This window comes from Lonchura striata, chromosome 7 (assembly GCF_050655825.1).
Source record: "Lonchura striata isolate lonStrDom1 chromosome 7, ASM5065582v1, whole genome shotgun sequence".
Lineage (NCBI taxonomy): Eukaryota > Metazoa > Chordata > Aves > Passeriformes > Estrildidae > Lonchura > Lonchura striata.
In genome coordinates, this window is record NC_140709.1 from 16,479,072 (window position 1) to 16,506,635 (window position 27,564).

The 27,564-nt window shown below is 36.3% G+C and overlaps 1 protein-coding gene across 2 annotated transcripts in view; it reads right to left on the reverse strand.

The window, feature by feature from the left end:
• Positions 1-210: 210 nt before the first annotated feature.
• Positions 211-27,564, reverse strand: part of PLA2R1 (phospholipase A2 receptor 1) — a 34,992-nt gene continuing 7,638 nt past the window's right edge. For both annotated transcript variants that reach the window (XM_021526279.4, XM_085585047.1), the window contains exons 5-30: positions 26,793-26,906; positions 25,997-26,140; positions 24,847-25,035; positions 23,443-23,600; positions 21,996-22,103; positions 20,428-20,540; positions 18,188-18,357; positions 17,002-17,204; positions 16,563-16,708; positions 16,002-16,086; positions 15,500-15,632; positions 15,070-15,105; positions 14,491-14,648; positions 12,007-12,071; positions 11,566-11,669; positions 10,145-10,287; positions 9,185-9,302; positions 8,289-8,419; positions 7,597-7,732; positions 4,980-5,218; positions 4,275-4,443; positions 3,241-3,381; positions 2,695-2,811; positions 2,079-2,255; positions 1,380-1,409; positions 211-1,167 (exon numbers count right to left, since the gene is read on the reverse strand). In XM_021526279.4, the coding sequence (XP_021381954.3) occupies positions 950-1,167; positions 1,380-1,409; positions 2,079-2,255; positions 2,695-2,811; positions 3,241-3,381; positions 4,275-4,443; positions 4,980-5,218; positions 7,597-7,732; positions 8,289-8,419; positions 9,185-9,302; positions 10,145-10,287; positions 11,566-11,669; positions 12,007-12,071; positions 14,491-14,648; positions 15,070-15,105; positions 15,500-15,632; positions 16,002-16,086; positions 16,563-16,708; positions 17,002-17,204; positions 18,188-18,357; positions 20,428-20,540; positions 21,996-22,103; positions 23,443-23,600; positions 24,847-25,035; positions 25,997-26,140; positions 26,793-26,906 (3,545 nt within the window). In that variant the 3' untranslated portion in view covers positions 211-949. The remainder of the gene's footprint in view (positions 1,168-1,379; positions 1,410-2,078; positions 2,256-2,694; positions 2,812-3,240; positions 3,382-4,274; positions 4,444-4,979; positions 5,219-7,596; positions 7,733-8,288; positions 8,420-9,184; positions 9,303-10,144; positions 10,288-11,565; positions 11,670-12,006; positions 12,072-14,490; positions 14,649-15,069; positions 15,106-15,499; positions 15,633-16,001; positions 16,087-16,562; positions 16,709-17,001; positions 17,205-18,187; positions 18,358-20,427; positions 20,541-21,995; positions 22,104-23,442; positions 23,601-24,846; positions 25,036-25,996; positions 26,141-26,792; positions 26,907-27,564) is intronic.

Genomic DNA, 27,564 nt, shown 5'->3' on the forward strand with positions numbered 1-27,564 from the left:
GGGAAAGCATCTGCTACATGGGCTCAGAGGACTAGCACCCTTGGGGAACAGCACTGTGGCTCCCCCACATGTCACCCCTAGCTTTGGAGAGCAGGGTCTCAGCAGAGTGTCCACAAATACTGCTCACAGGAACACTGCAGATGAACAGTAAGGCCATTTGTTCCATTCCTTCAGGAGGATTTACAACAGGGTTTTTTCTTCAAACAGATATTGCCTGAAAATGTTTTTAATGAAGGATGATGGGATTCCATGTCTGAAATTATCTAGGTGAGAGATGACATAGCTAAATATTTAATAGGATGCTGGATGCATCTCAAATAAATATAACAAATTTGGGATGACAAAGCCTATATGCCACTATGTTTCTAGATCAATTTATTTTGTAACATGGACTAGGCATCACAGGCCAAACTACCAAAACTCTAGCAGTCCCAAGTCATGAGTGACTTCATCTTCCTGTAAGCTTGGAAATCAATGTGGCAAGAATCTATTGTCTGAAAAATAACTGTTCATTTTGCCAGAAGAAAAAAAAAAAATCTTCCCCATAATCCTTGGAATAGATTTCAGAGTTCCTAAATTCTGCAAAGTATAAAAACAAAACACAAAGGCCCAAACATTCCCAAAGGAAAAAGTTGCATGAAAATGCCCACTGCTCTGGGACCTCGAACATGTCTGCTCCAAGCGAGTGGTTGGACATTTATTGTCTGTATTTTCAATTCCTGGCTTGTCCCAGAGAAGAACATTTCTCCATGGCTCTGCCTTACATCCTCACCTCATCCTGCCACAAAGCAAAAGCTCTCCAGGGTAGAGAGCTCCTCCAGCATTGACACTGATGGCCACGAGGGTTTCTCAGAATATGGGCATCCCGAGGGACTTCCAAGAATGAGAAAACCACTGTAGGCTGTGAAGTTTCACACAGAAGAGAAGACCCCTTGCTACTTCTGATCAATTAATTATTCTCACTTCTCTCAAAGTCAGAAATGAGGATGCTTTCTTCCAAAGAAGGACTGTCAGCATTAATCTGTGGCAAATAAGCGTTTCTGACCCACAGTATCCTGCGGAAAAGTTGGTTATTCTCCTTGTGCAGGCACCACAGGAAAAGTGAAATGGCAGCCAACATCACCAATGTCACAAGAACAGCCAGAGCTACAAGCCCACCATATGATGCTGAAAGGGAAGAACAGAAATTGTTCTTAAGCAAATATAGCTACAATTATAAGTAATTTGAAATATAAACATATAGCTCCTTTAAGGAAAACATTACTACTCCTTATATGTCACATATTTCAAATTACAGGTTTAACAGTGAAAAATATTTTCTCACAAAATATCAGCTCAAAATGTATATTATTCCTTATAAAAAAAAGTACACAGTTTACCTTTTTCAGAGGATTCTGTTGTATCAATATCTGAAATAAAACCCAGAACAGTCACAAAATGACCCACAGAGGTTATTAAGTATATTCACTTTAAAATTAATATTGAGAAGACAATCTACCTAAAACCAACAAGAATAAGCTATTCTTTGTTTAATTTGACTCATGTCAATGTTATTCCAACTGGCCAAGTTAAACATAATCTAGTATATTATTTAAAATCCCTTTAATTTGGTGGAATATATTAACTGGCATTTGTGTAAGGATGAACAGCAGTATTTACCCACTTTTAAAGCACAAATTCATGAACAGAACCATGCAGAGGCAGATCAGCCTAGTTAGTGGCTCCAGCAGTGACTGAGGGATTTTGTGTGGGCTCTGGAAACACTTGATCTCTCTCACAGGCCCCCATTTCTACTGCTGTGGTGCCTGCACAGCTCTGCCAGGCCAGACCTGCCCTCCCCACAGGGGATGTGGAGGTCACCCTGATGCCACAGGAAGGCTCCTGCAGCCAGCAGTGGCTGCCTGGGTTCCCCAAACAGAGGTCACCCCAGCTGCCTGGGGCTTTTAGAGGTATTTTTTTCCCCAATGCCAAGGAACACAATTAACAAAATGAAAATTGACACCAAGTAAACAAGTAACAAGGAACAAGTAAAACAATGGTTTGAGGCCAAAATTGCCTTCTTTTATGGAAGCACATACCTGCATCCATTTTACATACAAAACCCTTTTTTTCTCTGCAGGGAGATAATTGCCAGACTCCATCTGTGGTCCTCAAGCTGATGCAGAAATTCCCTTTGAGATTATCAAATTCAGGCTCTCTGATACCCCAGTTAGAATAATTTAAAGGAGACCCATCAAACCAGGAGATTGTCTCATCTATGGGCAGAAGTCAAAAATTATTACAAAATAGAATAGTATTTTGAGAAATATTTCTGTTTCAGCTAGATTTACCCTCACATGAAAAATACAATATTACAGAATACCAGGATTTTGTCTGTTTGGACACTCTATAACTATTTTTCTTGAAGGATTTAAAAATGTCCTATGTAGTTAACACAGAAGACAATCTGTAGTGTATCTTTAAGAAGGAAGAAAAGGCATTTACATACATGCATGCATATTGAGTATTCAGAATATTGGTAACCATTGCAGAAAGCCTCACTAGTTTTACTACAGCATAAACAGGCAGAAATCAGTGGACAAAATCTCAGAAGGCCAAAATGTTTTGAAAAATGGTTATTGAAAATTGTTTTTGGAAAATAACCAACACCCAAACCAGATTCTTACATGCAACTCTATTCTTCCCCAAACTTACTGTCTGTAACAAGCAGAATGTTCAACCAAACCATTTGTACAGAATAACCAAAACTGTGTAATTCTTCCAAAATGAAGGCATTTTCATCTTCATCTTGAATAGTCAGAAGATTTGATCCTTCAAATTAAACACAGAACAAATTTTCAAGCAATCCATGCCATTCAAACTTAGCAATGTATTTCAAAAAGTTAACATTATGAATCTTAATTGAAGAGCTTGAAAAGTCTGGTTATACATTATAAGTTCTTAAATTTGTAATAATTGTGAAACTACCCAAGCAGATACAAAACTGTTCTCACATGACTTCAAAACAAATTTGAAGGGAAAAATGTTCGTGTTCTGTTTTATTGTAGAAACCAGTATTTTCACATTGAAAGGAACATTTTTTTGATGCATGCTGTCTCCAATTTCATAGTTGGCTTATGAGTTCCACTATCGTTATCTTGAAACAGAGAAAACATATGCCATGATTTCAGTCATTTCAGAAAATAAATATTGATTTAAGATATCACAATGACATTTGGTAGCTACAAAATAATCACTTACCTTGATTTTTGCAGACCTCATATGCTGTATCAAAACTCATGCCCTGCAGAACTGTGGAAAAGCTGTAGCAACTGTTTTTGAATTTGATCCAGGGTACAGTTTTTTCTGAACATAAGCCTTTATAGGCATTGAGTTTCTTTTCTGTGATAGAAGTAACAGCACAGCTTTATTGGCACAACAAAATACACATTAATATAACATTCCACACAGTGTTTTGGAGTAATGCTAATAGCATGTTATTGTGTTATGCCTCTTTTTTCAAAGTGAAAATCTAGCAGTTGCATATATTTGTATTAAATGAGTACAGCTGGTTTTATTTCTGATCAAAAACCTTGCTGGATTACAACAGCAGGATCAGGACAATGTTACTGATAGTGATGTGCATGAACTAACCAGGGGCTCAAGTGACAAACACCACTGAATGGCAGCTATTTTAAGAATTGGATGCTGCCACAAGACCCTACGGTCTGGCACTGAATGGAGTTCCTGACCTGAATTCTGGATTTAACTGAAGCCCAGGTGACTGATGGAGCATTGCAGAAAACATATTTTAGGATACAGAAAAATATTCTTACCTTTACTAAAAAAAAAATTGCACAATATTTGATGTGTTCATCAGTGAAGATATGATAACTTTTTTCACTTTGCTCTAAATGCTTCCCTTCTCCCACCCCACAATTAATTTCAACAAACTGGATTTATTTCCATTTGAGCTAGGTCATTAGCAATCCTCATTTTTCACAGATAATATAGTGTTCACTGAAGAGACACATTAGATAATTTTCCTGTTTCTTTTCGATTATGAAAATTCTCTTTCCATTCTCCTACAGATCAGACCTGATGGCCAATATTTTATTGGAAAAAAAACGGTTTTATAAATAGGAAATACAGAGAAATACACTTCAGTTTTAAATAATAGTCACCCTTGCCTAACATTGCTTAACCTCTAGCCAATTAACCTCCTTTCACATATTTCCACCCTCAGTACCCACATTTGCAGATCAAAGATTTAATATAAACTTTGACTGACTTACTAGATGGCACATGGCAAACTGCTCCTTGCAGAGGTTGTTCACAATTTGCACTTTTCCAGTGCCCTGATGTATCAATGTAAACACAACTTCCAAAGGCCTGAGACTCGTCATCTTCCCAGAAGGTAAACAAAGACCTGGTCCCATCCGACCACTCAAAGTTAAGCCCATTCTGCCAAAACAAATTTCAGGTTATTTTTCTAATATAATTTAGTACCACCCAAGTTAATCTTCTTTTGGTGGCATCCTCACTAGAATTACAGAATGTCTTAATTTGCTAAAGGCCCTGCATGGATCATCAAAAGGCAGGGCCAAGGATCCTCCTAACTCACTTTTGGGAGACTACAAGCTACATCTAATTTTCTGTTTTCAGCAGGCAGTTATTTAGGCCATTGGGCTACTACGAATGAAGCAATGAAATTTCAACACCAACATTACAAGAGATTTTTTTCTCCTATGTTTTTAAAAGTTTTCTATGGCATTTAGTTTTCAGTAGTCTTTGTACCAAACTGGCTGTCACTGAACTTACACATTATGTTAAAAAAAAAAAAAAAAAAAAAAAAGGCAAGTTTAAGGCTCAAATTTTCCAGTGTTTCATCTCTAGATGCAAACTTTCTGTGACTTCAAATCAATGACACAGCTCACTAGCTTGTAACTGGCAGATCTGCTTTGCAGCATCACACTGACAGTCGGGAGCCTCCTACGTACGTCGGAAGTGAAGAGCCCGATCCAGTGGCTGTATCCCAGGCGGTTGACCATGATGGTGAGGAAGGCCTGGTGGTACTGGTCTGTAATGCTCACCAGCTCTGCACTGTTTGCCATGCAGGCTTGCAATGCTGAAGACCATGTAAAATTCCCACTGAGTAGTTTATACATTCTGTTTCCATATTCTAAAGTATCTGGCACAGGATACATATCAGATGCATTGATAAAATGTCTGGATGTGTCTGTTACAAACAGGAAAGTAAAAGAACTTATTTTTAAAACAGAGAACTTGATCACAGCTGAGCAGCTTCTAAAAAAATAAGAACTATTGTTACAAACAAATTTAAATATTGAAAACTCCTTGGTTTTAGGAAGGTACTGTGGAATTTTAAAAGGAGAGCTCAGTTCAAATCCCCTGCTGCTTTCTTTCATTTTAGTCTCCTTCAGAAAATAATTCAAAAAAGGGGAAATGGAATGCAGGCAGGATGGCAGAAGCAAAGCACCAGCTCATCTTTCCAGGAACTGACACATCTGTTTGGACATTTGAGCAAATTTAGCAGTTCACTACTGCCAGCAAGAGGCTGTCTCACTACTCCCTTCGTTGCTTCTCTGCTCTTCCTGCTGCAAATTCCTTGGTCTGGTGTTTGCCTGACCCTGCACAAAGCTGACACAGCCTGTAAAAAGCTGCAGAAAATGACAGTAATTAGACAAAAATAAATAAATAAAGCAGGAAGTGAGAAAATACTGGGAAGTTTTCTGCTGAATTAGCAAACTGAACTGCCTGATAATTTGGGATAGTGCCATGGGTGTCCCAATGGGGAGGAAGGATGATCCATTTAACCCAGGAGCACTCTGCTGTGCATGGGGCAGTGCCAAGCTGCATTACAGCCAGGCCCATGAGCAGCTCTCAGATCCACATCCCTGCTGGGAAAATTTTCAATTGTAACAAATAGTGTTTAAACCTTGTGAATTCCTTTAGCTTTTACTGACAGTGCTTGGTCTCCTATTAACATGGGCAAGCGATTATACGAAGGTGTATCTTGACCAGGCCACATCACTGGGATTCATTCAGAGAAAACAAACTTTTTTGGAGGGCTATGACCAAACAAGGATAATTAGAGAAATGGGATATTCCCCAAATGGCCACCAGAGACCCTCAAAAGACCCCTACTCTAATGTAATATAATACAAGCCCCAAGAAGTGATTTAAATATGCAAAAGAATTCATAGAACATTTAGCATATATGTATGAGTTTGGGGAAATGTAATGAATATGTATAAGTTTCACAGATTTCAACTAGTCTGTTGCCTGGCTGCAGGGCATGGAATGGGAGAAGATCTTCCTTACAAGCCTGGTGCCGAAATAAAATAATGCAGCTTTCTAACACTGTAATTACAGTGTTGGAGAGTTTTATTCCTGACTTTCAGTGACACAGCTGAGAAACGTGGGTAGGATCCTGAGCACCCTCTGCAGCCCAAGCCCTCGCCAGAATCCCGGGCACCGTAAGGCAACTGTTTTCCTTCCTGCCTTTCCACGCCTCCTCCATCTGTCTCAAGCAGCAGCAAGGGGTTAAAATACAAACGTTTGGGATGTAACTGAAACAAACCAGCATGAAAGTACATTTCTTTTCTGCACTGTGTACAGGATCACTCCAGCCCTTCCCACAACTGCAGTTCCCAATAAATGATGTAAAATTCAGCTATGCTCTGCTTGAGTGACACATAAGCACGGCCCAAAGCTGGTACTTGTTCTGCTTGCCAGCTGGTTGTGCCTCCCCTCCCAGGCAGCAGCAGCAGAGTGTTGTCTCTGCATTTTAGGGTTAAACGTAGGGGTGATAATACAATATAGAGCTGAGCCATACAAAACCACCCTTACAGTAGAGGCAGCTGCCAAGGAGGCTCCCCACAGGCTCAGATGCCAGCTTGGCCTCAGGGTCACCAATGTGCTGCTGCCCTGTTTGGGTGCCGTGTCCTGGCCGTGTCCTGCTGGCAGAGGGGCTGCCCTGGCAGGGCTCCAGAGCTGCCCCCAGCCCCCAGCCCAGAGGCAGCACCGGAACATGGCTTGAGGAAACACAACGAACCATGTTCCTCCCAAACACTTCATGCTTCTGGCAAGGGAACTTTATGGTACCAGAATTGGAGAAGTGTGGTACTAGACAAGAGAAGCCAAGCTCTAGTCAATAAGCCAGTCAGGTCCACAGTGTTCAGAAAAATGTATTTGCTAGAGTCTCTTCTGATCTAACACTGCAAGTTACAACCCCCCACCCTAAATAATATTTTCATCAAAATCACCCTCAATTTAGCCTTTCATGGTTACTCAGCAGCCATGAGAGAAAATATGAAATTTCATGTCTATTTCTAATTCAAATATACTTTACAGAATGCTCAAAGTTAGGAGGAAAAGTTAATAAAAGAATATCTTTTAGTAATTACTTCTGCACCCCAGCTACTGATTTATTAGTGTAGAGCTAGTCTGTCTAAACAGCAAACTGTCTTAGGAATCTTTTATGTTTCTTGTTTTAGAGACACTTATAAAAAGCTGCTTCTAGATAAAAACAAAGTAAGACAAATTCCATATATTAAGAAAAGAGAAGAGAAGCTAAACAAGACAAAACCTTACCCTGAGTCTTTTGGCAGACAAACCCATAATTTTTCTGACAGTTTTCTAAGTACCATTTTCCCGTAAAATAAAAATTAGGGTTATTTGATACCAATGTACACAATGGAAGTTGATCTTGAATGTTAAAATGCTGTCTCTGCAATCAACACAGAACCTTATATTAATTTAAATATACACCATGTAAAACAATACATAATTATTAAATTAAATTTAGGAGAATAATAATTTCAAAGCCTCTATAACAAACATTTAGGTAGAACAATGAACAGTCCCACAAATACAATTTGAAACAATAAACTCATAATTAAAAAGTCACAAGCTTTCAGTGAACAAACCAAAATGCTAACCCCAATTAGAACTAACAATGTATTAAAATAGGAAATTAATAATCTTGTTCCTAAACTTCGCTCAGACCAAGCATCTAATGCTAACCACGATTCCAAGTTTTCTGCTTAAAACCAGCTGTGAAGAGAATGTGAGCAGAGCCACAAATTATGTGAATGTCTGTCTCAATGGTGCCTTGTTTGCTACTTCTAGTTGTGCCTGTAAATCTGTACCTACAGTTCTCTGAAGTTGCAAAAATTAAGAGCAGCCTGAACTGCTGTAGCAACTTTGGCCCTGTCTTATAGAAGTCATAATTTTTATGGATAAAACCAACTTCTCACTGTCACAACCCCCCTGAAAATACTCACATCCACTAATTCAACTGGTGACCAATTAGAATACATCTGAGGATTTTCATTCAACCATTTTTCATAGTCGTCACTCTGGAAACCTATCCAAACACTTCTTTTCCACCCATATAGATTCATTGTTATGAAAGCTTGAAAATAAAACAGAAACAAAATAAAATAAACCAGTAAGCATTTAGGGATAGATGAAGTCTCTTACAACACACTAAAGCATTGAAAAAATAATTTCCAATCAATTATGTTACCCAGTTACTAGAAAATAAGAATGAGTGGTGTTTCAACTATAAATTCAGTTAAATGGATTAATTTCAAATGGGTTAGGATCTAGTCCATTAGCTAATAATACCAGTCTAACCACTATACAGTCCGACTGGAGAATCTTTTCCTAGTTTTACCTGAAGATTTCTTAACTAAAGATAGCCAGTGAGATTCCTCCCACATCCAAATAAGTGGGTTTACAAGTGTGTGTAAAATTCAACTACACGTTTTTGTTCATAAGTATTTTCAAATTTGCTGGCATTTATTTCTCTGACAGTTCCAGCCTGGTGCTATACTACAGATAAGACTTTAAGTACTACTAAAAGATAAAAATTAGATAATAAGGTAGAAATTTTAAATTGAAAATTTTTATATGGGTATTCCATTTTTGAGAGTATTTTTAAAGCATGGTAAGCACAAAAGAATTTGAAATTATTCCTTAAAATATATCTGTGATATATCTCAGTGAACATTTAAATTTTGGCAAACTGAGAAACTTTAATGTGTTTGAAGCAGTGGAACCATGGGTAAGGGCTGAATAATCTTCTTTCCTAAATCTGTATCCAAGATTAAACTTTACTACAGCATCCTAATGAAGATGACATGCTATTTGTTTAACAATATTTTCAGCACTCTACCTTGCTCCAGTTCATCTTCCAGGATAGCAAGTGATCCACCATAATTACTACAGAATTCCTGTGCAGAGTACCAGTTTCTCAGATGTTCTGGATCCTTTGGAATTTGTATTAAAAAGCACTGTTTCAAAAGAAAAAACAAAAACCCAATCAAACAGACTTGCTTTGTTTGCTTTCCTCCAGCCTTTCATCAATCACTAAGAGTGGTCACTAAAACACTTCACATACTGTTACTGGATGTTAAGTGTTCCACTGGTTTCTGTCCTGCCATGGACATCTACGGCATGCTCAGTATTAGTTTTCAGATATGATCTGGACTGCATTCAAATCAGTTGTTTGAAGGCAAACAATTGAGGTTAAATTTATCCTTGCAGTCACTGCAGTGAGCAGTGGGATAAATTAGCACTGGGATAAATTCAGCCACCTTAATGCATGTTGCTATTAAGGAACTTAGGCATTTAAGAGAAGCCAGATGAAATAGTTACCTTTTGACCCTCAACTGCAAGTTCACTTTGGCTTATAATTATCTTTAATGAAGCTCATTTGAAACAGCATGTTTCAGAGGACAGCAGCAATTAGGGATCCATTTAGCACATCAAGGGGTTAGAGACCTCTTTTGAGATCATAAAAGACTCTTGGAATTGTCATAGGTGGAAGAGAGAATGAAGCAGGCTTTTTATGGCAAAGGCACAAATACAATTGCATAGCTTTAGCATACATGAGTATTTACTCCCTGAAACCAAAGTAAAAATTTTAACATCTTGTTAAGACAACTTCTTAAAGTGTGGGCAGCTACTTAACAGCACTAAATCCTGGTGTCACCATGTCAGTGGTTATAAACCTAAGAGCCCTGTTCCCAAAAAGCAAGAAAATCTTCAAATATTAAGTAATCCTTAAGTACAATTTCTGTCCTACATATGGAATGCATTTCGAACAACAAAACAGCATAAAAAATGGTTTTACTTTGAATCCAAAGTGCAACCAGCCTTTGGGACATGCTCCTCGTTGGTTTGGGTCTTTTGGAATCTCCTTCTCTATCTTCTTTGGAATTCTACGTTTACAAATACAGGGAAGGGAAACAGTACAGTTTTCATCACCCCAGAGTCCTGAGCAAAAAGAAAAATCACAGTTCAGTGTTGGTTTGAGAACTGGAAAGAATTTTTTTCTTAAATAGCTTTGATTTTGCTTAGTGTTTGAGTAAAAAGAGATGTTACATCAAATACATTTGGGCATACTGCATTACAGTGGATTTGATGGTCTATGGACACATCCTTTTATTTCCAGTTTAGTTTATGATTCTACCCTGAGTTATATAACACATGATTACAAAACCATTTATTTTTTTTTAAATTATGAAAAAAAAAGGATGCCTTCCAGATAAAATAGTTTGACTTCCTTACATTGAAAATTTTTGGCAAGATCCAGGTGATGATATGAAATGCTGACCTGCTTAGGAGGAAAACACACTTTTCAGGAAGCTCAACAAATTTTTGGCCAGGCCCCACCTTTTGCCAGCTGAGAGGGGAGGGTGGGCATCTCTTCCTTTTATCTGACACTAAATACGGCAATGGCAAACTCAAGCACTCATAAGTCATGAATCAAAACCCCCAAGATTATGTGTGGAGAAAAAGAAGGTTTTGTGTTTTTTCAGGTTTGACTTTTGAGCCTGGGATTACAAGACTGCAGCTGCATTCATCTTTTTTAGTTCTTCTCACAAATACAAAGCTGGCTATTTCTATTTTCCTTGGACCCTGACCTGTTTACTTTATCATATGACTTGCATATCATCAGAAAACAGACACTGGGAAATTATACAAGTCAGTAAACCAGCAGCACTGAAACATTTTTTAATACCCTAGTAAAATACAGAACTTTGCCATGATTGAAAGGCTAGCACCAAAATTATAGCACCCCAAAAATTCCTCAGCAGATAGGCTATGGGATCAAAAATAAGGTAGAAACCTGAGTACTTAAAAGTCATATGCTGATAGAAAAACAGTTTATAGATGTAGGAAAAATTGTTGCTAAGTCCATGTGGGTCATTTGGTTATGAGAAAACTGTGAACCCCAGCAATGCATTAACATTATTGCTGTTCCACATAAAAACCCAGTTAAAACTGAGGTATCAATATCACTGAAATCTTTGTATTTTGACATTAGAGAGCTGTAACTATTAATATACTTTTAAAACCTAAAATCTGAGCATGTTAATGATATTTCACTATTCCTTCTTTAATCACAGAAGCAATCATGCAAATTATAACCATGGAACAGGACTTTAATATGGATTGCATTTCTCAAAAGCAATGAAAAAAATATAAACCCTTTGGCCAACAACAGAATCAAGTTACAATTACTTCAGCAAAAGGAAATATAAAAGAAACCTGTTTGTGATGAAACGAAGCCACATCTTTTCCCAGGTTTCTGCAGATCTCTTTCCCTCCCTTCATCCCAGTTCTGGTACGTTACTGGTGATTCATCTAACCAGCTGCATAGAAACATTAAGAATGAAGTTCCACTTTTTCCTATCCTTACCTGAAATTACACCCTCCATTAAAGGATTCAAAAGGAGATGCAAGGGAGAAGAAAGTAAACAAACAATCACTGTGACCAAGGTCAATATAAATGTCTTTTACAACCCTATCAGAAGGAATACTGCAATGTGGAGATAAACTAAGAGCAATATTATTCTGAATGATATTTACATGAGAATTGAAATTGTCTCCTGAATAGCCCACTCAGTCACCAAACGGCTTTGGCTCACCATACTGGGACAGGGCATGCCAAGCACAGCTCACAGCACTGTGGCACACACGGGCTCTTACCGGAACTCATCACTGAGGTTTTCTGCGTGCAATCCGATCCACCAGTGAACATCACTAGTCGACAGCTATAAAAGAAATGTTTTGCCATGTGTTTAGGTGTTGTTGCCCTTCTACCAATGCATTAACAAACTCCTAAAGTCAGATTGTGTATTCAAGTAGCATTTCCATTGGGTTCCAATGGGAAGAACAGGTGCTAAATCCTGCCCATGTTAATTCATGTAACTTCAGTGGGATTATTCACTTGAGTAGAGCAAGATTTAGCTCCCATATTTCCACAGGATTGCTGATGTGTCTTCTGGAACCCAGGAATTTACAGATTTTAGGAATTTACAGCCTATCTGGTTTGAAAAGACTGTCATCTTAGACCATAATTTGTTTTCCCCCAATTCCTAAAATTAAACAAAAGCAAGTATTTCCTTTAAGCAGTAACATAGTGCTGATCCTTGATGTTTCCAAAATACTTTCTGAACATTTACTAAATTTGTATGGTTCATACCAGCATATTCTAGAGATGCTTTCCAGATTGATTGCTGTTCTTATGAAAGGATCTAGACCTTTGCTTCTAAAAGGCCAAGTTTTATTGAAAAGCCATAAAAATACTGTAATTCCAACAGCCATGTGTTACTGCTTTGCCAAGTTGATTCTAGTTTCAGCTATGAATTGGTTTCACTTCATGGTTAGCCACTCAATCAGAATTTTGGGGCTTTAGGAAGGAAAAACAAAAAGTTCTGAATGTGCAGGACACTAGAGAAGCCACCCTGTATCTGTGAAGCATTTATTTTTTGTCAGAAAGAACTGAAGTCCAGCCTGTATTGTGCTTCCACACTATCCTTCGAGTTACAGTTAAGATTTCTCCAGCTCACATCTTATTTAGCAATATCAAATGAAGAAAACACATTTCTAACAAAAGACTCTGAAATGCTCTCTGATTTGGATTTGCCTGGCCCCTGAGTTTAAGTCTTCTAATCACAGCACTCAGCCTACATATTACAGTTTTTTAAGAAATAGTGAAAAACGTGATTCCAAATTTCATGCTAAGGAATTTTTAAGCAAGTTTTCAAATGACACATGTAAAATCTATTTGGACTGCTGAGTATTATTTTAGTGATTGCCATACTTTGTCATACTTCCACAGGAAAGTGACAAACATGGCTATGCTGAGAAAGCTCAGCCAAACCCAACAGGCTTTAAAACAGCTGTGTATGTTGAATTATGAGACAAAACTTCTAAGAAGTTAAGCTGATTTCCAGCATAAAGAGACTAAACTTTGCTTTTTCACTGCAGAATGCTCATAAACTTTTGAAATACCTACTGTATTTAATGATCAATCCACTTTTAAAAGATCTCACGTAAGAAAACATTACTTTAAAGCAGCATTCTGATTATCCACTTTAAGTGATCTTAAGTTGGAAAAATATAAAAATATAAAATATATATTTTTAAAATTTATATAATTTTTTAAAGTCATATTTTCAGAGTCAGGTAATGCAGTAATTACATCTCATCACAGTCACTGGTAGATGTGGAAGACGACAAGACAGCATACCCAGTTATGTTGCTTTTCATTAAAAGCTTTTTCTGCCTTGATCTCTTGGTTTAAATCTATTTCATCATGCTTTAATATATTATTACTTAAACAGGAGATTAAAATTATACATAATTCCTTGGAAACGGAAAGACCCCATATTACTACAACACAGTTCTATTTATGCTTTCTGTTACAAGTTAAAAGCAGAGAAGGCCTGTACACAATAAGTGTGGGTCAAGAGCTTTTCTACCCAGAACCAAATGTTATTTTAAAGATTACAATATAATATCCCTTTACATTACAGCTGTAGAATTTTGTCCTCATTAAGGTAGACAGAATATTTGCAATAATTTAAAAAATTTTCATTATTTTGGTTTTACTGAGAACACCTAAAAGGAAACAGATTCAGTTTCTTGGGAATTCATCTGCTTGTGAAGCTATTTCTCACTTTCAAAGCTGTTTGTTACATCAGAAAGGTTCTAGAGAAATTCTGCTGTAAAACAGAGGAGGAAATTTAGAGGAAAATATCTTTTTTCCCCCCATATAAAAATCCATTGTCACAAGGAGGAACCATGGCCAGGGAGGGGTGGGCAGAGAGGAAGAAGCAGAGAGGGATGTACACCATACATGAAACACACCTCTTTGCCCCCAGTTACTTTCCCAGCTTTGGGATAGGAATCTGACTTTTGCTCCTCTTGGGTCTTTTGAGGCAGATTGATCAATCTGCTCAATAGTAGAGCTGATTCTATTGATTTGAAATGTTATTGACTTCTTAAGCTAAATACGACTTCAGGGAGAGCTATGGGAAATGAAGACAGCAAGACCATTATTTCTAAAGTAAAATGTCTTTTGGATTCTACCTGGAATAACAGGCAGACTGATTCTCTAAAAGATACAGAAGAAAATAGCCAATTACCACCCGAGGGCTTATTTTTTAAAAGGGTGCTTTTTCTTACCTTCCTTATTTTATTTTGAATAAAGGTTTCTTCACCAGAAGAATTTATTATTGCCAATCCACCACGAAGCCAGCCACAGACAAACTTACAGGTTTCCCACTCTGCAGGGCTAACATGGAAAAGATATTCTGCTCCCTGATAATATGACCAGGGCAGTTCTAGAAAATGAGCAAAAGAGTCAGTGGTTTGCAGGGGTAAAAAGTCTCATTTCAATTCTTGTATTTTTTTTACCCACATGGCCTGCCTGCAGCCACATGTCAGAGGACAAATATGCCACTAGGAACAGCAGAACCATAGTTAACATATCAATTTGTGGTGACAAAAAATGGAGTATGAGTTTGAGGTTTTTTTTTCTAATACTCTATCCCCTGAGACTGCAGCACTATCAAGAGCAGTATCTGATGCTCTGGTATTCCTAAACAACAGTGTCAGATTTATCTGTAACTAATAATTCCTACAGAGTTCCTCACTGTAAATTTTCAACTTAGAATATTTTAGTTATTTTATTTTTAACAAAGGCTTAAAATTTATTTCCAAGTGATATTGTTTTAAGATGAAAAAAAGAAAATATTTTCATACCAGCTGTGTACCAAACTGGACTCATTGGTTTGACACCTGCAAAAAAAATCCAAAACAAACCAAAAATCATTAAGAATACTCTTATCCTTGTTCAGGGATAAAAAAGGGAGTTAAACGTGGAATAAAATAAAATAATTGCTACACTCAGAAAAAGATATTTACAGTAGTTTTGTGAATAACAACTTTGAATGAGTATTTCCAACTAACTGGTAATCTTGCTATATGTTTTTAAATTGACTATTCACATTAGATCTGTTAATTGAACAATAAATGTAAGTGGAATAACCCATTTGGCTTTTCCATGATTTCATGCAGAAGATCAGTGAGAATTACAGAGGTGGCTAAGAAGATTATTACTTTTTTTTTGCTTGTCTCTACTGAATTGCAAGTAATGTGTATAACTGACAGCACATGTTTATTAACATTCTACCTTTTGGTATTTTGCATATCCATTCACGCTTTTCATTGCAGTGTGCTGGAAAGACTGTTCTGTTCACTTTGAACACACCACAGTTTCTTGAGTCATCTTCAAGATACTTGTCCTCCAAAAACGAAGTTACAACCTGAAAACAGCACATTCATTCTCTTTCACAGACAGCCCAAGATGTAGCATTTGAAAACCTCATCACAGAGAAAAAGGAAAGATTTAGACATCTGTGTATGATAAGAACATCTAAGCAACAACTAGAGGACTGCCTAAATTATGATGGTAAAATACAAATAATTGGGTCCATTGTCCTGTTCTCTCAATGTCCTGTCCAACTCACTCATATCACACTTCTTCATAAAAATAAGTGAATAACTATGAAACCTAACAACTTTTTGACATGATTAACAGCAGTCACCCACATCTAAAAGCCTTTGCCTCAGTTCAATGTATGCTCAGATATGACCTGAAAGGTTACTGAAATACAGAGTAGACAGATAGTTACAGGTGTTCTGTCAGACCACTGCCACGTCCCTCCAGAAAGTGCATTTCTTTTATTAAATCCAATCCAGAACTGCCTCTCTTCTGTTCTATAACAGAAAAAAAAGAAAATAACATTTCTCATGCATTTTTTCCTTAGCCATTTCAGAAATAATTTTTAATAGTTCAAATACACATATTAATTTCTTCTTGAATTCAATATATCATTCCATAATACATTTCTTAACTTTTTAGTTGAAGTAAACTCTTGCTTTCCCACTAAAATGTTAGATTATGTTTTACAAGATGAAAACATCTAAAATAGGATTAAAATAGTAGAACCTCAATTTCAATGAAGAATGTTAACTCACAAAAACACCACCTTGACCACAACAACTGCTTAACATTTACCACAAAGATCATCTTCAAAAAGAATCACATTGCAATGTTGCTGATGCATTTCACCCATTTTTAAGTTCACATTAGATTAGGGACTTCTTTGGACACTAGTAAAGAGGATGGAATAATGTAAATTGTAGATTAATATGATTATGATAAATCTTGTTGGTGTTAAAAAGATACTTACCTATCAAAAATTGTATATAACAGATTGTTTAAATATGTCTCTTCATAGATGTGGCTAAAACTAGCAAGATGGGCTCCAAAATCTTGACATAATGCTTCTGCTTCATCCCATGTTCTTCTCATCAGAACTTTTTCATTGTGAAATATCTGCAATAAAATAAACATTGTGATAAATGTAGTTCACTTTAGAGAGCAGTTTTTTCATAAACCCATAAAAATCAAATATTAGTCACAGTTTTCCCAAGCTAAAGGCAAGTATATTCTAAGCATAGCTCTGATTTTTGTTACTTTCTCTCACTTTTAAATGCAATGCAGGATGGTAACAGGAAATTTTTGTTTGTTGAGTGAAAGAAATAATGCCTCATCAAAAATGTTTTAGGAACAGCACATCCTTAAGCTGATGTAGAATCAGAAAAACTCAAAGCCAGTATGACATGTACCTTGTAGCAGTTGAGCAGATTAGGTTCTGACTCCCATCCAAAATAGCAGGAACTCGAATATTTTTGAAAAGTAAGTTCAGGCTCTTCATAAGAATTGACTTTTTGCTTGCACAATGACATTGCTCTGAAGTTCTTACAGCTTTTCACCTCCCAGTAACCAACAGGGTGCTCCCCTCGCATAGCCACACATCCTCCAGAATGACCTAGACATGGGAATAAGTGCTGAATATCAGAATAAAACATCTGAATTTTATGATTTTTTTTTTGGTCAAATGGCTGTTTTATTGACATGAGTTTCTGGATAAAACCTTAAGGAACTTACAAAACTAGCAAATTCTTTAGTCAGTAGCCAATTTATAAGCCTCTGTTGGCTGGCTTGAACTTGTAAAATGAACCAGGACAAACAGCTCCTCTCACAAAGTGCAGGAGAAGAAATGCAATTAAAAACATTACTTTTGCAAAATGCAGCAGTAAAGCAATAAATGTAAAGAGTCCAAATCAGAGAGCCATTATTAAAATGGAGTATCTTTATAAACATGTCTCTATTTTCATGTATTACTTAGTGGTTTATGTTTCAAAGGTTGAACAACTGTTCAATTTTTTCACTGTTGTTTCCTTGGAATATTTTCTTTAGAATTGTTATGAAACAAACAAGATCAAACTAAAGGTAAAGAAGAAGAAGCCTCCACACATTCACAGAAATATGTCCAGTAACCTCTGACCTATTTTTCCTATAAAATGCTAATTTCAAACTGTGACTGTTACTGAATAAAAGTCATTACTTTTCTAGGATCTTTTGCTGAGAGTCTCAGGAAGTCCTTGAAAAGAAGTGCTCATGAAGAAATGTAGGGAAAACATCAAGTTTGGGTTTTGAGCGTATTTTTTAAAAAAATACTACATATACAACAAATGTATTATAGTTCATAAAGGAATGTATGAAAAACACATCATGGGAAAAGAAGAATTTCAGGGATTAGCTGTGTCTGTAAGGAGGGTCTGACTGGGCAACTTCAGGTTCTGGAGCCAACAGCAGTTGTAAATTTATCTCTCATCTCTCCTGGCCAGGCAGGGAGGAAAGGACCAGGACTCTTCAGTCCCTTCTAAGCCATTGGTGCTGTGGAGAAGAGACCACCCTCCCCAGTTTCTATTTCCAAGCCACTGCATTTTTTACCAGCACACTACTCACGTGGCTGGTACTTGTTCCAGTTTGTGTAGCTCACTGAGAGATTCTTTCCTGCTGTACTGAGCCAAAAGTATTCTCCTGTGTTGTTAAGGTCTTGCAATCCTATCCAAAAATAAGTTCTCTCAGATTCTGCCATGTTGCGGATCATGCTGTTGATAAAAGCTTGTTCAAACCTTAATAAAATAATCAAAAGAAAGGTTTTTAGAATAAAATAGATAAATTGGTATTTCAGTGAATAGCTCTCATGACATTAGTTAAATTATCTCAGAAGAGAAGAATATAATGGAGGTACTTAATTCCCTTTACAGAATGCTGTGGGAAACTTGAGTCTGTAACACAAGCCATAATTTTACCTTATTTTTTCCAGCACTTGAGCACATAAAAGAAACACTAGAAACATATCTTATAACCTCAGTGCTTGAATTACAAGATGTAAAGACAGAATGTATTAATGATGCACATATAAACACAAGAAACTCCATATATAAAGGAAAAATGTTAGTGGGTCTGAAAAGGCTCCAGAAGAAAGAAAAATCTCTGCACAGAAATCTTCTGAAACCAGCAGACACACAAACCAGCACTAAGAAACCAGATCTGAAGGACCCAAAGCACCAGTTGAACTGACTTCAAAGAATCACCTTTTTCTTCTTTGATTTCTTCACTAAAGTTATGTGAGAGATATAGACCTTTTTGCAAGTTATAACTGTTGTGCACAGTAATCCAATTTTCACTTAAATGCAATTAGTTTGGATATAATTGTTATAGGATTATACAAGAATCTTTCAGTTTATGAGGACATTTAATCAGCTGACAATGAAAATTAAATAGCAAAACGTTCTCCAGTTTGATAAAGACTCAATTGACTTTCTGGTTTCACAAACTCTGAAAAGAATGGCTAAATTAATGTAAAAAACTGAATGTAACACTGTGAGTGACTCAGAAATTGTATTTAATTTTAATTTCCTCTGGATGTTCTCTTTTTATGTCTACTCTCCTTCCTCTATAACTTACTATCTAATGAACATTTTAGGGTCAGTAACTGAAAAGTTTTTGCAGTTTTCACTCCGGAATAAACCCCAGCAGTAATTTAACAAAGCCACTAAACTAACATTCTTTTGCTACTCCTCGCTACTTCTGCTAACTGGAAGTGGAAAATAATATCATAAGTAGTGATGGCTATGCCAAGGAGTGAAAAAAATAAAAATTAAAAAAATCAGAAAAAGACAGAAGACATGATTCTAGTGATATGCAGCATGCCCTCAGTTCCCTCTAACATCTGAGCTCCAGTGCTCAACTCAGCAGGAATTTGTCCCTTATTCCCCCTTAAAGGACCTTTGTCACACTGCAGCTCAGTGCTGCACACCCTGTGCACAATCCTGAAACCACTGGGCAGAGAAAATTCCCATTGATGTAAATCCTTATGTAGGGTAGACAGTGTTTTCCTAAAATAGCTACCCTACTATTTATCTGATTGCTGGAGGTTCCTTCCCCTGATCTAAAGGGAACACATATTTCCTCCTTGTATTTTTTGGGGTTTGGGTGGTTTCTTTTTTTGTTGTTCTGGTTAAGGGTTTTTTTTTAGCAATAAATATGCAGCAGTTGAAGTATTAATGTAATTTATATTTATGTCAAACTTTTATGGAAAGCCAACATAAAGGGTAAATAACAAAGAGAGCAGAGAAAACCCAAGCATCTGGACACCTACAAAGGAGAAAGCTCTTGCTAAAGCTGGAATAGAGGCAAATAAGAACAAAGCACGGGAAAACAGCAACAAATGCTTTCAAACATTTACTCTCTTACCCTGTTTGCTGAGAAACCACAGAAAATGAATACAAAAATAGAAACATTTATAAATCATTAACTGATTTTGATTAAAATTTTATATTTTTTAACTCTAAAGATAAGTATATTTTCATTTTTCAGTAGACCTTCTAAGTACACCAATAAAGTTTCTTAAAGATGTTAGATACCCCTGCAGAAAGCATTTTCTTTAGATTTCTGCATGCCCAAGTGTGCACATTGCTAGAAGTGTTTATTAGCCTAACAGTTGCTTTTTACTGAATTATTTTCAATTAAAAAGTAAGGCAAAGCACACCTCTGATTTTAGCTGATGTTAGTAATTATGCTCATCTCTCAAACAAACATTATTTCACAATGGTAATATGTTTTGCCATGCAACACTTTATAAAGTTAGAATATCTCTTGTTAGAGGTATCTTCACACTGTCTAATAGGATTAACTACCTGTTTGTTACTGATACAAGTGCAGATGGGCAGAAATAACCACTGGAAGCATGTTCAAAACTTCGAGGGGTACTGTCGATTTTGTAACAATATCCACCATGTCTTTCCCATCCCTTAAAAGAAATGAACATTATTTTATAGATTAATTATTGTATAGTTGTTAAAAACTTGGCTGATGATCCTTGGCATCCCTATAGATCTTTTCTTTCCTGCCATGGTTGAAGAGCAGTTACCCTCAAGGTCACTGAAAATGTGGATATCAGATGAACCAGAACACTGTGTCAGTGGCTGTGCTGTCTCATTTCATCTCATTATTAGTCTTTTACTTCATACTATTCACCCCTGGATGTCCAAAAGACACCACATGGACTGGTGTAAGTTCTGTTGGCATGAGTTCATGCAGCATACCTGCTTGGTTTTATGATTAACTGTTTTAAATAAGCAAGAGAATAAATATTGGCCAGTGGCTCAGCACCTTGAGATGCAATCCTGAGTGGCACAGGACTGAGAAGAAGTTGAAGTACTGTCAAAATGCTGTCTGCTGCTGACTGCAAACTGCTGACTACAGCTTGTCAAGAAATCCTTGATGCTCTGCACATTTTTCACCCAGTGAGGACTGTGACAAACCCTTCTTACACTAATAACACACAAAATTCTTGAATGACAAAATACATTGGTCCAAATGAAATAAATGCAGTCGCCCGAAACATTTGGAAATATTAAGCTGGAATCAAGCCGTAATGTCCATAATGGTATGAGAAGAACTCTGGATCTGGGCACTACATCTGGCAAAAGGCTGCATCTGACTCCAAACAGTTCAGTTTCAACCTTCTTATAATTCAACTGAACTGGTTGTGTTTCTTCATTTCCCAAGAAACAAGACAGGAAATTTAAAAAATTAAGACAATGAGCCAAATAATAAAGCAGCTTAGAAAAGAGAAATTTTTTCCTCCACAGTTTTGACTATAACAGAAATTCAACAAGTTTCCTCTTTCCACACAGTGAAAAGGGACTGATGGTAAATTAAGTTGTACTTCAACACACTTCCTTTTACTACCAGAACACAGAGCCTAAATGCCTGAAAATATAATGCTATGTCCTAGTTAGATAGCTGTGCTCTTTCCCATTTGTGTTTGAAAGCAAATGTACAAGTGGAAGAGTTCACCCTCTGTGTCAATGAAACTGATAGGTTTTCACCCTGACATTCCATTTCAATGTATGAAAACCATGTGTGGAATGAGGCATCATATAACAGCCATTATTTGTACAGATGGTGGACAAATGGGTTTCACTTTTGATCTAGAAAGAAATAGGAACTTGGGTCACAATCACTGATGAAACAATAACCATGAAAGGCATCTTGTGAAGGCTTTTAATCTTACATTAAAATTTACTTTACGTATTTTTAAAGCAAACAATGCAATTTTTCCAAGCAAAACATGTATGTCTTTAATATGAAGAACTAAAATTATCTATTTGCATCCATATGTTCTGTAGCTGTATTTAGAGGCTACCTATATAATTCTATGTCATTAATATAGTTCTAAAACAACCACAAACCCACTTACCTCTGGACAATTGGATTCCAGTTCAGGAGAGACACTATTAAATTCCCCTGCTTTTTTGCAGATATAGAAAAATTTGTCTTCACATTTTTTAATCCTCCAATGTCCCTCCTAAGGAATAAAAGAGAGTATATTCCATATATACTCATATTCTCATGCATATCTAACAAACATTAGATCACACTCTCCCTCTTTTAACTCTTCACTAAAAAAAAAAAAAAAGTAATTTTTGTCACTCCATTTACTTATCCATGGTTCATTTATTTCTACCAACACTGTCAGCAGGACATCCCAAATCAATTATACAAATGGATTTGTATCTTTGACTCAGTCTTCAGGATGTAAAGCATCTTAATTAACTAATACTATGGCCATGCCAGAGCAATTTTCTTTCTAGCTATCACAGTTTTTTGTAAGATTAATCTCTATATTTGAACAGTCCTTACTCAAGATACTACAAACTTTGTATCATTTAATTTTCGCACATCTGTACATACTGGACATATATCAAAAACAGTGCTTGAAAAACTTTATCTCAACCCTATTTTTTCTTGTGTTTTACTTTTTCATTTGTTTGTTTACACTTGCAACCTGAGTAAAATACGACTTTGGAATATAAAACCCCGCATTGTTCCAAAGTCCTATTTTCTGCTTCCAGTAGGAACAGACTATTCCCAGTAATTTTAACTGTCTTGATTTTCCCCTGAGTCAAAGACTGCAATCTGGACCCACTACTGTAGAGACAACAGAAACTCTTCTTGATACAGTTTTCACACTCAGAAAAAAATTAAAATTATAGTGCTACATATGCAAGTCATGTATTTGTGACTTTAAGTACTGCTAATTGCAAAAGTAAAGTAAAGTAAATGAATGAACACATTACAAAAGAATTGGCAGTGCCATGAATACCAACAAGACAGGACAGTATTGTTTCAGCATTACTCCCTGTTTTACAACCCCTGACTGATCTAGTATCAATCTCCTGCTATCAACTTCTATATTTTCACGTAGACCTAGACTACTGTTTTGAAAGACACTCCATAAAATTTATAGATATTTACACAAAGATAATACAGGCCCAGCTGACAGTTTTACAAAACATGAATGTGAAACTTTCAAGACCAGAACTTATGCATCATAAATTATGATACACACTACTTGGATTTTAAATTACTTTATCAAAATACCCACTCATATTTGTTTTCTTCCATTTGGCAGGCTTTATATATATGCAGTACTTTTTACTGAACATAGGCTCAAAATCTGTGATTTATTTTCTGTGCATCAGTACTGCAGAATGGCTGTACTGCATTTATCATAACATGAATACATTAGGAATCAAAAACAAAGTCATACTCCAGGTCATCGTTTAAAATAGTATGCATAGCAAGAAACAAAATTATTATGAGCTAAAATAAAAGTGCCTAATTCTTTTAAAAATAAAACTTACAGGTCCTTGTGCTGAAACACAGAGTTGTCCTGTTCTTTGAAAGGTGTTAGGTTCTTGTCTGTGCCAGTTAGAGAATTTTACTGGGGTGCTATCTGACCACTCAAAAACAACAGGAGTGCTATTACTGTATAATCCAATCCATGTCTCTGTTACATTTTCTGTAAAAGAATAAGTGAGTTCAGATTTTAATGGTGAAGTGATAAAGCCTGTTTTTTCCTCTAACATGACACCACTATTAAAAAATATTCATGGTATTTTCATAGAAATGTTCTTCTTTCAGGAAAAAATAAAAGTTATATAAACTTTAGGAAACCGTACTGATGAGACTATGTTTTATTGCTCTTGAAAATGAAATCATTTCAAAAATAGAATCAACATACATGTTAATATGCTTTGAAATCATAAAGAATACAAATTAAGAGCATATTTACTTTCTTGAAGTGTATGGGACAGAAAAACAGACAGGAAAGTGAAATATTTCTTATAATTTTCCATGGGACACTAAGCTTTATGTTTCTCTAGGAGTTATATCATCCAGTGACAGCACAGTGGTAGCCAGGATCTGACAAATATAGGAGAGACGAGGCTTGCATTTTGATCTAAAATCTTATTTTACCAGCTACTACAGGAGAAAAAGCACTCAGGCTTCCAGGTAAGTAAGCCCTTCTCCTGAAGAGAAGCCTGAAGCAGGCTGGAGAGAAGCAGCAAACTGAAGCTGAATTCAAGTTGAAAACAATTACATCTAGCCATTACAGCATCCCTACAAATAATGGTATTTGTTATCTATAGAGGGTCTTAGTAGAGGTGTCAGTGGCAGGCAGAAAATATTCACTTTTCTTTGCTACTGTTATGACAACAAAAGTATTGGCATTGCTCATCAAAGGGCTTTTGTTCATTAAGTTCCTTGTGTAATTATGCTACCTCTCAGGACAATGTGAACTAGCAGAAGTGCTTTGATACGCCCTGTTGACATCAAACAGGACTTTGCCCTCATAGTAACAGCAGCAATTTTGCAGTGTGGATCAGGCCAGATTGCATACTTAATTGGTTCTGCTTCTAATAACTCTATAACACTGCTTCTAATAACTTCTAATAACACAACTCTAGTATAAGGTTGATGACTGAATATTTTGCAAGTTTGCAAGGAATCAGGCAAGAGCAGGAAAGGACAAAAGCAAGCATGTTTACTATGGCCTCACTGCATCTGCTTTGTGGAGTCATATCTTTAGTTTAAAAATGGTTATTGGAAAAGGTGACTGTGCATTTTTAAGACTCCTAGAGTGGGCATGCAACATGATTTCTTTTTTTGCAAGCATCATTTCGGTGTGCCACATAATAAAGTGTTTAGATGGTAACAAGTTAAAGAGCAAGAAACACCTGCACACTTAAACTCTCCAAACTCACCACTTTCAAGCAAGTTAAGGAGCAGCTCTTCATCTGCCATGGAGGATACACTAATGAGCCTGCTATTTTGACTTTGGCATGAGAGAGAAGCATCATTCCAGCTCTTCTCCTCTTTATGAAGTCTGTAGCAGTTGCGATTGTGTGGGTACCAACCAGCGTCACAACGATTGGCATAATATTGCCATGTATCTTTAAATGAGCACACAAAGTTCATATGCATTAGACAGATTTGCCAAACTTATGCTATGTTCATAACATTTTTTTTAACCTTAAAATGCTGAAAACAGAGTTTTCCAAGATTACTTAAGGAGGCCAAAACACCTGCTCTATGGATCATCACCTACCAAGCAAACTGAAATTTCTTCCACTTTATTTGATGACTGAACCATTCAGGCTGCTGGACTAGTTCAAACACTAAGTCAATTTAAAATAGTTTATCTCCCTTATTACCTCTGAACTTGGTTCAAAGACACATAAAACTTTTTCAGATGCATTATCTACAGAAAGTTTGTATAGTCTTTCCTTATTACCTGAAACAAGCTGCTAAACATTCTCTAAGTTACTAGGAAGATGAACCCATGTAAGCATCACTCATAAAACCAAAAAATTTATGTTAGAATAAACTAAGTTCTGTTTCTAACTTTCTCACAGAACAGGAGCTTGAGTCATTCTATGTACTATGTATCCTATACTCACTGTATACACACTTGAAGTATATGTACACTTTTTTGGCATATCAAAAGTACAACACATCATAAAAATCCCTGCAAATTTTGTGCTACATTTATAGAGCTTTCTACTCTGTGTGCCACTGGTTAATTCCATTTACACTGAAAACCTATTTTGCAATCTGGAAGTGTGGCTCTTATTGTAATATAAAAGAGAATGAGCATACTGATGGTGTAAGGAATCAAGTTTGTATTAAAATTGTTTGCTAAGACTGAACAAAGAGTGCTTTGTTTTCAAAGACTGAATTTAAACAGAAGAAAGTGTCATTACATCAGTTAAAATAAATTGTATTCAACTTAAACTAGCAAACCCACACATTCAGTGCAGCTGGGACCCTGCTCTGCTGACTTTATAGTCAGGTGGCTTCTCTTGCTCTCCTTGCACACCCACAAATAGGATACTGTAACACTGAGACACTTACCCAGAGCTTCATTCTCTGTCTCATTTAAATATTTTTTGCATACAAAAGGTAATCCGGATTCACACAGATAACTGTTCCAGCCATACTTCAGTCTTGGATTAATCACTGCACAATGATTTTCTTTAAAACGGTTATCAGAGATATCTAAAAACACATTTTTGAAAAGCACAAAATTAGAAAAAATCAGTTCTTGATTGTAAAATGGTGTTGTAAGGTTCTCTGCAATTTCTTAAATTAATGTATAAACATCCCTCCATACCTAAGATTCTAGTAACATTATACTAGTACTAAGGACAGTTGAACATTTACCATGCCTTACACGTGTGGCAATGACTCCTTGGCTGCTGCTCTCAGATGAGAGGCTGAAACAAGATTGAGTGTCTATAATTGCTGGTGGACAGACTTCAAAATGTAGCAAACCAAGTCACAAAACTCATGTTAATGTGATAATGGTAATTACAACTTGTTAACATAAAAAAATTTAAATTCCTTTCCTCCATTAAAGTAGCTACAGTTTTTAAATATGTAACTGGAACCTTAAAAACATCTTTAAAAATAAATGACAAAAGGACTAGACCATTAATGCTTTGAATACATAGATCTCACTTGATGTTATATCCCTAGAAAGGCTTTCAGTTCATGAATATGAATAAATATTTCAAACAAAAATATTGCACACATTCACTTAATTCAACTTTCAAACATAGCTGTAGGAACAGCAGTGCTTTATCAAGCTGCATTTATAGAGAACATATAATTATTCTGCTATAACATATGCAAGAGGAACATCAAGTACTTGCTCTCCAGTTCAGAAACATTAGTGGTGCTCCATCTGACCACTGCCAGCCAGCGTCTTCATCCAGGCGATTCAGGCCCATCCACAGCATCATGTCTGTGGAATTTAACTGCCCTGAAACAGAAAAAATAAACAAATACTGCATGCTTTCCCCAAGCTTTAAAATATCTACAGGCATAGACCTGCTGTCCTGACTTGTTACAATTGGAATAAAACAAAACTTCAAAGCACTCTCCAGAAAGTTCAGACTTGTTGGCTTTTTTTTCTGTCCTTAAAAAAAGTAACTTAATTTGTTAATCAACACAGAGATGAAAAGGAATAAACTCAGAAACCTGAAATCCTTCAAAAGCCACTCATTCTGCAAACCCTTCCTGCGTAAGTTGTAGCTGACCTTAGAAGTTAGATCTAGAACAAGCAGCTAAATAAATGCTAGCCTGTTTACATAAACACTAGCCTGTTTGAACTTTTCATAAACCAAACAACTTTCAGAAATCTTTACCACCTTGCAGGCATATCAAAAAGCCAATTAATTTTTTTTTTTAATTTCCTGTTAGCTTATATCCTTCAATTGAAAACCAGCAATAGTGGGAAGCAAGAAATCTGAGGCAACCTTTGCATCAGAGCTCCACCACCCATTCCTCCACTTGATTTTCTCCACTCATACTAAAACACCCATGAAATCCGAGCTTTCAGAAGGCTCTGCACAATTAGTCTGAGACATTTGCTCTAAGGAAAAAAGCAAATTGCTTATCAAAGAAGGACTGATATATAT